This window comes from Coloeus monedula, assembly GCF_965178545.1.
Source record: "Coloeus monedula genome assembly, chromosome: 7".
Classification (NCBI taxonomy): Eukaryota; Metazoa; Chordata; class Aves; order Passeriformes; family Corvidae; genus Coloeus; species Coloeus monedula.
The window spans coordinates 20652038-20664763 of record NC_138787.1 but is presented as its reverse complement, the minus strand read 5'-3'; the positions used below and the strand labels follow the sequence as shown (position 1 = coordinate 20664763).

The following is a 12726-nucleotide window of genomic DNA, read 5'->3' as shown; positions in this document are numbered from 1 at the left end:
TAAATATTCAGGTAGTATTTTTGATTTAAATCTTAATTATCTGGGGTTTAATGGAAGACTGTCATTAATTTTGTTCTACAAATTAGTTATCAGAAGGTTTGTAGAAGTAAAATATACTGGTTTCCTTCATATTCCCATGATGAACTAGCACATGCTGATCTACAGTTGTTATTTTGTCCACTAATATGAAATCCCTGTCCCTGGTTCCTTGCTGGTAGATTTTCAGAAGTTCAGTGAGCACTGCAAATCGCCTGAAGAGTGGAAAATTCCCCTGTCACACAGATGCCCTTATCAGCAGCAACCAGATGGAGCTCTGAGCAGGCACATTATCAGTGTTAAATTGCCTTTTCTGAGTAGAGAGGATTAAAGCATTCCTTCAGAAATGGATGGCATAAGCTGCAAACTTAGGGATAGGAATATTCAGAAATGTTTCTATTTTAAAAACATAGGAAAGTATCTGGACAAACACTGCATATCAAAGTGTATTATTCTTTCAAGTTGATGAAGCTGAAATTCTTAAAAATAATTTGTTTTGAATAAAAGTAATCCTGTAGTTTCTTCTTAAATGTATGGGGGGGAGGGGGAGGTGTGTTCTTAGCCTGGATACATTATGTGCCTAAAATTCTAGAACAGATTTTAGTATGGATTCAGTCACATTATATCGAACCTAAAATTGTGTCTTTTTTCATTAAAGGACAAAATATGTTTGGAATTAGATTTGCAGTTTGAATTGAATTAGGAAAACAACACTTCAGAATAATAGAATTATAGTCTTTATTTTAATTAAAAATGTATGTTGACTTACTAAAACAGGTTCTCAGAAAATATAACATAAATTGTTTGCTCCAAATCTTGAGAGTGAAAGATAATGCAGTACTTAAACATCCAATTCCAAAATTAAACAAAATTATCGAATTTGGCCTAAACAATTGATGCCTAAGTATCAGATTACAATAATACTAAGAAAGATAGCATCAGTGTGACATGCAGAGATTTAGTGACACAACTCCTGTTTCATACTAATGAGCTGCAGTGAATAGCACTTCATTCAGAATTAACCTCCAAGGCTTTTATTAACTAACTTATCTATAAAGGGCAGTGCTTTAATTATAATTTAGACTGCATTCATATTTAGTTGGTGCCATATCCATTGCACTCTCTGGTTGTTTAAAGTGAAACAAAAGCCCTGCAAATAAAGAGAACACTTTTTAGATGTATATGATTGAAAGTTAGCCAATCTGTGTATTGTCTTTTCAGATTTGCGCAGAAATTCCCTTATTATTGAGCTGTGTGTGCATACAGAAGAAAGCATCAGAATTAACATTTTTTAAATTCTTCTCTCACAGCTCAATACAGTACTATGTTGATTTAGTACTTAAAATCATATATGGCAATATCTTGATAAAGTTTGTTTGGTTCTGAGGTGTATTTTGGCAGTATTTCACACTAAGGATTAGTTCACAGTATTCTTTTATTTAGTGTATGCTGGGAGTTTGTCATGACTCATTTGTGCCTGTAGAAGCTTGAATAATGTTCCATTCAATACTGTTATGTTTTTCTTACAGAACAAACTTGGAACTTGAGCTGGTCCATCGAGGAGGAAATTTGTGTTCAGGAGGTGCAAGCACAGCTGGGAAAAGATCATGTTTAAGTAAGTTCCATGTTATTAAATGCAGTATAAATTATTAGAATATTGAATAAAAACATCTGGTTCTTTCTGGTATTTTCTAAATTACATCAACTTTTTCCTTTTAAAACCTTTTTATTTCTGCCCAGAGTCTTTGTTTTTTTTGTTTCTGTTAGAGAAATCTGAAAACTAATTTGCACAAATTCTTCATTATAGCTGTTCATGTCTTATGAATACAATTCTTTAGAAATCAATTGTCATACTATCCATGTAATATTTTTAATAAGTTTGCATTTTTATGAGTAACACTAGAAGTGTTTGTGGGTGAAGCAGGAAAGCTTTGTTTCACCCTGGTTGTTGCTAGTAATAAGAAAGAAGTTTGTTTTCTGAATGCTAATATAGCTCATGACTTGGTCTCAGAAATGTGCAGCTATAATGTCCAGTGTCTTTAATTTGCCTAGTTCTTCCACAGAGTTTTGCAAATTTTCTTCCATAGAAGTTTTCAAATTTTTGTTGTTCTGAAACCTTTAATAATTGTCCAATAAAGCAACTTCTTGCTGCCAAGAGAGGTTTTTTTCCTTAAAAGAAAATATTTTAATATTTTGCTGGAATATAAACAGTTAAAAATGGACATTTTCTTTTGTCAGGAAAAATTGGAAATCCTGCCAGAATACTGCTGCTACTAATAATGCTTATTTAAGTCAAGCTTATGTAGCAATAGCAGCAGATTCTGTAGGAAAAAAGAAAGCTTAGGCCCACCTCTGCCTTCTGGTACACAATTTGTGGGGGATGCTTTCCTCATCATTTGAGGTGACAAGTCCCCAAAGAAATCTCACCAAGTGCTATGCTGTCCATATTCCCTCTAGGACAAAAGCCTTTTGTTACTGCCAGGAAATGTAGTTCAACTAATTTCATTCATGTGTTGTTATTTTGAAAAGTGGTTTTAAACCATACTGCACATTGTCTTTCCCCACCACCATTACCCCCCCTTTCTCCGCAGACCAAAGCACCTGAAAAGTGCGTGTGTTAAAAGAACATCTCTAGATCACTGTGTGCAAATTTGAAGCATTTAGTAAACCAAGGTTCTGCAGATAATTTATACTTAGATTACAATGTATTTTTAATTATGTGCTCATCTAGTAAGGTGGACACTTTCTCCCTGAATTTTAGTTTCTTACTAATGTGTTACTCATTTCACAGGCATGTATTTGGAAGGACATGATGAGCAGGTTAGGGTGGAGATTTCAGCTTAAAATAAAAAAATTTTTGAAAGTGAAAAAATGTACAATGATGTTACACAAAATGATAGTGTATCCTTGTTTTCACATGGCTTTACTGGTCATAAAATTTCTTGACATTTTAGAGTTTAGAAGAATGTATGCAGGGAAGTGGCTGGTAATCTGCAAGGTCATATTTTTATCTCACTGATAGTTTTGCAAAATCAGGAGATCTCAGTTTTTATGTGATTTACTTTTTTAAGATAAAAGTGGAATGAAACACATTCATTGAAACACTGTGAAATGTTTGATGTCACATCAAATTTTTGTTACATGTACGTATTCAAAACGTAGCTAAATAGGTAAATGGATCTAAAAGATAATGGGCTTTCATCACCAATTGGTGATGGTGCTTCATCACCAATTAATGTCATTAAGTGCTGGAAGATTATGATTTTGCAGAGAGTGCTTGAACCACTGGATTGGTGGGCAGCTTCCTTTGTGTATGTCCGTGTAGCTTCACTGTTGCTGTTTGAACTACATCAGTTGATACAAAAGGAGAAACCACCTCGAAGTGGTTTTTTTTTTCTTTGGGGTTATTTGAAGAAAAATGAAAGAAAAAAATGCCAACAAGCTTAAGGCCTGGTAGCTGACACTAGGTGGTTTGTATAATACAGTATTTAATTTTTTTCTTAATTCTTACCACACCATCCCTTCAACATCCTCTTGCATAAAGAAGGACTCTTACATAGTTAGGACCTGACTTTGCAAGAAAGCATACCTTTTGCTGACAGTCTGTGAAAAGATTTGTCAGGAATTTTAATACATATTTCTCAAGCCTTGAAATGCATGGAAAATACTTTAAACACTGGAGATTGTAATTCTTTTTGGAGAATTACAAAATTGGAAATGATACATGGAGGATGTATTTCCACTGGAGAATTGTCTTATGCTGGATGGATACTTCAACTAGGCATGACAATTTTAAGTCCTGTTTAAATTCATATATCATCCTTACCTATTTTTCCAGCCTTTTTAGTACCTTGCCATTGACTCTGTATGTGTCAGGAAGTGAACCAGTTTTCCTGTTCATCAAAATAGATTACTGGAACAAACTAAACTTACTAAACTTATCAAAAGTTAGAGATCCTTTTCACACATAAGAAGTACAGAAGTTGTCTTGTCAAAGAGAAGCTTTAAGATTACATCAACTGTTGCTTTTAAAAATATGTGCTAGTTGACAAAATATAAAATGTTCCTAAAATACATCTTTCTTGGTTGCAAATCCACTGTGAAACTGTGCATTAATTGTCTATATGCAAAGTAAGGAAAACTTTGTTTTCATAAAATCTCAGAGAGGCTTGGGTTGGAAGGGACCGTAAAGGTTATCCGCTTTGTATTCAGAATTGTGTATGTATTTAGGGAGAAGAAATTTTTTTCCCCCATGATATGATTCAACTTGCACACAGGGGTTTAATCTGAAATTGCTAGAATAGTGACTTAAAAGCATATTGATGATTTTTTTTAAACCTGATAACATATCTTGATTTTTGTTCCTGTTTCTACTTACAATACATTGCACTTTGTTTACAGTAATATTTTTCTGTTCCTTTCTTAAACTGTTGTGTAATTTCAAGTGTGTTGTACTAGTGCTTTTTCCTTTAGCAGTTGCTAAAAGGATTATAGTCATATTTCTGATAAAAGGGTATGGACAGCATCTTACCACCATGCACGTGGCTTTTTCCACACTTTTGGGTAGATTATTTACATCTAAGTCAGTCATATTGGTATTTTTAATATTTATCTTGCACTCCAGAACCATTCAAGGCCTTCCAGGTAAAGGCACTATGTATATGAATGTGTTGTTGCGTTACACAGCACAGAGAGGTGAATGTCATCTATTCATTGTTAAAATGTTTGCATGTTGTCTATGTTCTGTATTGGTACTTTGTGAAATTGTTAGCAAGCTAGTCATATTTAATCCTGCATTAAAATAGACTTGTTTTTTAATGCAAGGTAAGGTGGTTCTCCTAGAACAGACCTGTACAGTATTTCCATTTATTATTACTATTATATTTAGGTTTGGAAAATAGGTTAAATATGGCTAGTGGAAGCAGAGTTAGCTTTATATATATAGCAGGGCTTGTTTTCACTAAACCATTTGTCTTGGGGTGACTTTATGATGTGTATCCTGTATCACCTGCTCTATGCCCAGACATGAATCCTGTGCCTTTCTGTGCCTTTAAAACTGGGTCCGAGAGAAAGAAAAAGCCAGGCGAATATAACTGTGTGTTTCCTTCATTGCCCCTTCCATATCCCTGTGTTTAAATTATGAAAAATTGCAGTTCTGTAGATTTATGTTCTGAAGTATATTTTATCATCCTTCCATAGTCATTTATTTTTCCAAGAGTAATCCTGTTTTTGAAGTTTCATTTAAAATGTACCTTCAACTTCTTCATTGTCTTATCCAGTGAGGAAAGAATTTTTAAATTTTTAAAATTGTCTTGGTTTAAAAGACAGGTGTCTGCCAAGGAAGGCAGGAGTCTCCCTTGAAATGAAAAAAAAAAAAAAAAAAAAGCAACCCCCTTCCCTCTGAATTATTATAATTTTGAAATTAAGGGGCTTTCAGGCAAAGATATGAGGAATAGGAATAACAGTTTTTTACTATTTTATATATATACGTGTATAACGAGTCAAACAAACAACAACAACTATGGCAGTAACAGCACACACAAACCCAGTCCCAGCCTTCTCGGCTGTCGGGCCCTTTCCCCTGGGGTGCAGTTCCGCTCGCAGCCGGCAGGGGCGCTGGCGGCTCCCGGTGAGCAGGGCAGGTGCGATGGTTCCCCCGCGGCTGCAGGGGGCGCTCCGGAGCGAGCTCGGGGAGCACGCGGCACTGGCGCCCTGGGATCCTGGGAAGGGATGGGACAAAGGCTCCACAAACCCCTGGGCAGCCGATCCCGGGTGGCAGACGAGATGTATCAAACTCCGGAGCTGCGGTGGGAACCCCCGGAGGTCTCGGCAGGCAGGATGTGCGAGGCTGCAGAGTAGCGAAGGCTCTAAGCAGCGGCGGGGGCAGGGCGGCCGCAGCACGGCTCCCAGCGAGGCAGGGAAGGTGGGCTTGGGAGTCCCGGGGTTTCTCCAGTGGAAGGAAGGCAGCCGAAAAAGCAGAAGCCTACTGTGCTGATGAATTCCTTCCTGCTGAATTCCTTCCAGCCTCTCTCTCCCTCCAAACTCTGAGAACTAGCAGCCCACAAGCCCAGGTGAAAGAGAGTGGCCAGATGGACCCCTACCCCTGTGGCCAGGTCTTTTGTTTTTCTTAAGCACCCAGTAATTTGTCCCCCTGGCAACATGTATGAGGAAAATTCTTTAAGAGAAAAAGAAAACAGAAGGAGAACTCACAAAACCCCAACAAAAATCCATACCCTATCTGGAACTTGAGTACTGTTCTGTTAAAGTCTTCCTTGCACAGTATTGAAACTGGTTTTGTTTTTAAACGTCATTCACGTCAGGTTCAGCAGAAGTAATCTAAAACATAACCTGGTTTTGCTTTTTCTGTGCGTGAGGTACTGAGGGGTTTCTTTTGTGATTAAGCATACCACTCTGCAGTAGTCTTGTAACAACTGTGAAATCTGGTGATTAGATATTGTGGAAAACAAAATATGTTGTCCCAGGTGAGCTGTTACAGCAGCAAACATCAGGGACGATGGTGGGAACAAATAGGTCAAGAACTGTTTTAGTGGATTGCACCATGAGGGCAGCTGCTCTTGGGAACTAAAATAAAGAATGATTAATGTAGCTCTTAGTATCAGTGATCAAGTCTGTGTGAGAAGAATGGTGAGAAGAAAGTTTGGCTGCAAAATTGCCATTTTAAAGCTTAAAGTTTTGTATGCATGTGCAACCAAAAAATGCAAATAGGATCCTATTATTTATTAGTTAAAAATCAAGTCCTATTTGAAGGACTGAATTACAGTTTTATAGTCTATGGCCTTGCAAATTCTCTTGGGTTTAGGGAAAATTATGATATATAACAACTGTACAGATCTTATTTCTCTGTTTTATAAAGTGTAATAGATTTGTGTAGCTCTTTGTTTTCATTGCTCCAGATTTGTAGAACAGGGTCAAAACACAGCATGAAGGCTGAATAATTATGATTTCTCTGTATGATTTTTATTTAAGGCCTTGTGCAACCTGGTGTAATGGAAGGGGGGTCCCTGTCCATGGCAGGGGTCTGGGGGGTTGGGACTAGATGATCTTTAAAGCACATTCCAACCCTAAACATTCTCTGATTCTGTGACCTCTCTTTAGCTTGTGTAGATGTGTTTTTCTTTGCTATTCATACTCTGGTAATCTTGCAGTAGTTGATGGACAGTTCCACAAAATTTAAAAGTTACCTATAAATGAATGTATTATCTTCCTTTTTTAACTTTTAAATAGTACTTTTCTTTCTGTCTGTCTGTCTTTTTTTGTTTGGTTGGTTTTTTTTTCCTTCTTCCCCTTTGTGAGAAGGATAAGATTAGGGTTTTGGGGAACAACTAAATATTTTATCCTCTTGTCCTCTGGCTTCAGCATCTCTTTAAATGAGCTCCTTATCCTTATGCTTCCCACGAATAGCAGTCTGGCATTGCAGCATCAGCTGCAATAATTGGAAGGAACATTATTTACAACTGGACATCAAAAAATTATTTAAGAGTTACTTAAACTCTTCTTAAATAGAATGTCCAGGACCTTTGTAACTTCTGCTATGGCTCTAAACATTGAGAAACAATATTGCTCCACAGGAGTTGTTTTTGTTAGTTGGTTGGTTGGTTGGTTTGTTTTGGTTTTCTTTTTCTCATTCATTTGAAGCCTTTATCTTCATTATGATGTTGGCTTAATCAGTGCTTTTAGGGTTTTTGTGAGCATAGAAACTCATTGTTTCTCTTCATGATCCTTCTGTATCAAATTTTTCAACCATGTTGAAGGTAATGGCTGTCTCCATTTTACCAATATGGACAGTGACACTTGGAGCCACTTAGTATTGGTCATTCCTGTAAGGAGAAAACCCTAATTCTTTTATGATTTGCAAGATTGAGTTGCAGCTGTCTCTTTCCTGTAATTGTTAATGTGGATATGGTTGCAAAGAGTCCTATGGAGCTCTCTGTAGCCACTGAAAATAAAAAGAATAAAAGAAGTTTTCAGGAATGCCTTGCTACAGAGGGTTTCTGTGGTTGATTGGGCTTTTTGGTGTTGCAGGATTTGGGTTTTTGGATTTGTTTGCTTGGTTTGGAGTTTTTTTCAGTTAGGAGCTGTCAGTCTGCAGTTCCTTGGTGACCATTCATGCTAACTTGGAAAAAGCAGTTTTTCTCAACAGCAGGTGATCCTAAGTATTTTCTAAAACACTTGTTATGCCACTAATATCTAGTGTGGAAGAAGCAAAGATAGGTACTTTTAAAATTCTTTTGCTAAAGTTGATTTCATACACTGGTGAGTTTGGTGTTGAGGATAATTAGCTGCTTCATCAGCAATTAAGACTTAGTAAAGATGTAAGAGATTTTGTAAAGACTATCCAGTCTTAATGCCTTAATAGGCTTTTCCTGACCTTCACATTTATTTTACTGATTCAAGTCTACTGGATCAGTGATGAATGGGAAGATGTTGTCAGCAGGTCTTTGCAACTTCTGTTGCTAAGTGGACTGTGTAAATCTCTACCAGGAGAAAAAATATTTCTCAATATCCTTATTGACAATCAAGTCCCATCTGGTTGTATCAAGTGGTTTTTGTTATAATCTACATTCTTCTTGATAGTTCCAGGAAACTTTGGGAGAAGCATTCCTGGTCTGGTAGGATCTTCACAGTTGAGACAAGGATGTTTTCAATTCCACCTGCAGTGAACTGCTGGGTCACTGTGTGATGTTTTCACATTGTAAATATGAATACTAATGTAGGGAATTTAGGGAATGTAAAAAGAGAAATCTGGATCAAGACAGAAAATTCCATGACAGCAGTATATGTCCTAAAATAAAGAGAGACTGGGGTATAAACACATTATCTAGACTGTTGCAAGCAATACAAAGTCAGGTAATCCCTTAGTTTTCTTTGTTTTCATTATGACAGCACATTTCTATACATTGTGGAATTGGAATTAATAACAGAAAACATAATTTGATTTGAACTCTGGTAATTTGAGTGTTTACAGTCAAGAGACCAGAAAAAAAAAAAAAAAAAAAAAAAACCAAGTAGAAAAAAAGGCAGCAAAACTTAGGTAGAAATTTGGGATCACTTTGGCAAAGAGCAAACCAAGAGTATGAGTGGGACCAAAACTTACATCTGCATGCAACTTCCTGAATCACTCATTTTTGTCAATTGAGCACAGCATTTTTAGAATTTCTACTATTCATCTATCAATTTGCAATCTTTTCATGTCTTGAATTTAGTCTTCTTTTGTGCTGTGCATATCACACTGAACCTGAAAAGGGCTGTGAAATTGCCTTTGTAGGCTCCTGTTTTTTGCACTGTGACATAGCAGAATATTTTTAAGAGCTTTGTCAACATCTGTAAAATGAGTGTACTTTAATATTAAAAACAGTGAAGAATGCAGCTGCAGGTGCTGGTGCAGTGTGGATATATTGATAAAATACCCATTATCTTTGAGGTTTGTGAGAGGAGCAATATTATAATGCTTCCTCTTAGAGCTTCAGTCCCAGGGCAAAGGCAATGTCTAACCACTGAGCTGCTCTTTTGAAAGTACAGATTCCAGCTGAGTTTATTGCTCCCCTCTCACAATAGGCTAAGTCCAAGAAGTAGAGTTAATATCGGAAGAGTTGAAAACAATCTACCAAGAACAGCAGTGAAAATAACAAAGTAACAATAGAGTTAGTTTCATCATTTTTAGAAATGGATTTAGGAACACTAGCATGACTGAAAGCTAATTCTAACTGCTAATCTAGATGATTCTAAGAAGTGTTATTTAAGCTTTACATTATTCTATGAAAATACAGACATATGTTGAGAGAGTTGTGACAACGAGTGCATCAATGTAGATAATGAGTCTGTGAACATGTTTTAAAACAGTAGTAACCTTGCTCACTCAAATGTCTAAACTTTGGAATCCTGCCAAACCCCTGATGACTTGCAGCAAGACATTATATTGTGCATCCAAATTGTGTGATTTTTATATTTATTCAAATTGTCTGGGTGCAGCCTGTCTGAAATATTACAAAGTTATTAGAAGAGGAGGATCATATTCAAATTTTTTCCAGTTTTATTGCTGCTGGGCTTTCTAAAATTAATGTTCTTTCTACAAAATTTGGTTAAGAATGATCTTTTGGTGAGTCTGAGCTACAAGCAGGTCCTGCCTTTCCCCCTTACAGGGTGGACTCTCCTGGAGGGAATCGGCTGTTAGATGGACTGTGAGGGACAGAGGGTTTTGGGATACCTGGTGAGCTAATGGCCTTCCTTCCCACTCTTCACAAGTCTGGGCAAGATTGATGTTTGTGGGCCATTGTCATGGTAATGTTTTGCTGCTTCTTTTTTACAAACAATAATTACGTGTATTTTAAAGGTTCCAAGTAGGGTAAAAGAAAATGGGAAGACAGTCTGTCTTTTTATGCTTATGTTTTGGAATTATGCATTCCACAAACACACAGGAAAAGCCCTCGGTATTCCTTTGGCCCGAGGCAGGTTTCTGCCAGTCCCTCAGGCGTAAGGACGTGGTGCAGCACCAAGCACTTGGTGCACAAACAAGTTGCCAGTTCTTGCTTTCCACTGCTCTGCTGTTTTCCTTGGCTTTCTCCTGTACTTCATAGTAAGTGGTAAATAAAGCCATTGGAGTGACTGTGGTGTAAAACAGAAATAAAGCTGGCTGTGTGCCTCTAGCTCCGGGCGCGGCGGGGCCGGGGTGCCCACGGGCTCTTACCTGGGGCCAGGCTCTGCCTCCGGGCGCTGAACGTGCTTCCCTGCAAAGCAGCCGCGCGGCCTTCATCGCAGACAAAATCTGCTGTCTTACACGGCAGCTGAACTGCATTTTCCTGGGCAGATCCAGTCCCTGTCAGAAGGTGCTTCGATTCCATAAATGTTACACACGTGGAGATTACAAATAAATTCTCCAGTGCTAAGAAATTGATATTTGCCTGCTTAATTTTGTATTAGTAAAAGCTCGGGAGAATAGCTGTTAAAGGAACAGGGGATAAATCAATTACTCTGAACAATTTTCAATTTATTATTTAATTTTGCATAGTTGCCCATTTCTGTTTAAAGCAAGGAGCAGTTGGGGGGAAAAAACAGCATTCATTTTAGCGAACAGGCAGGAGGGACGGAACGGATATTTTCATGGGTTTCATTCCAATAAAACCATGCTTGAGGGGTTTTTTTATTATTTTGATGAAATATAAGTACATTTTTAGAATTTTGAACTTTATCATCAAAGCAGTGTTTTGCTAGGAATCTCTTGCCAGGAGAAAAGATGACTTATTTTGTCCTCATTGACTGTTTTTATTCAGAAAGCAGGTGGCAGCTATCAATTCCGATGCCATCTACAGCTCCAATTATTTTACAAACCCCAGGAGCTAATTACAGCCCTCAGGCTCTGGCAGTCAGCTGATTTCGTCATGCAGCTCTTTTGGCCCTTGCGTACCTCTGAGTAATTGTCTATTTATGGAAAATAAATTAATAGCTGCTATTTCTACTTGAAAAAGAGGACCTGTGAGTGTGTAGGTTGAGCAAGTGGGTCGTAAAGAGAGGGAGATAGATTTAGAGAGAAAGATGCAAAGGGGATCAGTACAAGGGGTGGAGGGGAAAGATGATGTCAGGATGCTAAGGGGAAAAGTTAAATGAAGAAAAGTTAAAATGAAAGGGAGTAAGGAAGCAGGGTCCTAGAAAACTGAACAGGAGAAAAGCATGACACCAAATAGCAAGATACAGTGTGACAGGAAGAAAGAAGCAAGCAAAATTGTGGGAAATGATGCTTTAAGTATTTTATTAGGTACAAATCTATGAAGATAAAAAAAGATTCATTGAAAAAAAAGTGAAGTCTGAATCCCTAGTAGTCCATGATCTAGTTGAAGATATTCCTGTGCATTGCGGGGTGCTTGGGCTAGATGACCTTTAAAGTTAGTCCTTCCAACTCAAACTATTCTGTGCTTTTTATTGCATGTACATCTCTGAAAATGCTGTCAACCTAAATGGTGCTTGCTTTCTTGGGTCGCTTAATGGGATGAAGGGATAGATGATGTCTTCATTTGTGTTGATCATATGATTCATAGATAAATTAAAATGTTCATTTTAATATAAAATACTGCAGTAAATCTCCAAGGGTAATTATGCGTTCTCTGTTTGAAAAATTCTGCAAGTGTTTTGCAAATTATATTTTTGATACAGTGGAAGTACAGAGGGTTTTGAAGTGATGGGTACCAGCAAACTCTGCCTGCAGGTTGTACAGACAAATTTCTGACATTATAAAGACTGTTGCTACTTTAGTGTCATTGATGTGTAGTCAGAAGTGTGTTGGCTTGAGGATTGTTTTTGTCCAAAAGTTACCTGCAAAATAACCATATGAAGGCAGAAGGAATAATAAACCTTTTAAAGCTGAAAAGCTGAAGTGATCCTGCCGTGGGCCAGAATTGGTAGCAATTTTAAGTTAAATTTCAAATATGTTGTGCACAGAACTTAACTGTGAGAGAGAGGAATAAAAGCTAAAAGTGTATCAGTTAAAAGTATATCAGTCCTTGTTAAGAAGAATTGTTTAGGAAATCACCACTTCCGGCATAAACTGGAGAGGCAAGTGAAGTGAGCATGGAACCTTAGCAACATAACGACATATGAAACAGGATTTTTTAAAAAACACTTGTAATTAAGGACGTGGAGCACCAAACCAACTGAGATCTGGTCAAAGCTTTCCAAACA

The 12726-nt window shown here is 37.3% G+C and overlaps 1 protein-coding gene across 2 annotated transcripts in view; it reads left to right on the top strand.

Moving 5' to 3' along the window:
- UBR3 (ubiquitin protein ligase E3 component n-recognin 3) overlaps positions 1 to 12726 on the top strand; it is a 109496-nt gene that overhangs the window by 72451 nt on the left and 24319 nt on the right. For both annotated transcript variants that reach the window (XM_082285189.1, XM_082285188.1), the window contains exon 31: positions 1566 to 1651. In XM_082285189.1, the coding sequence (XP_082141315.1) occupies positions 1566 to 1651 (86 nt within the window). The remainder of the gene's footprint in view (positions 1 to 1565; positions 1652 to 12726) is intronic.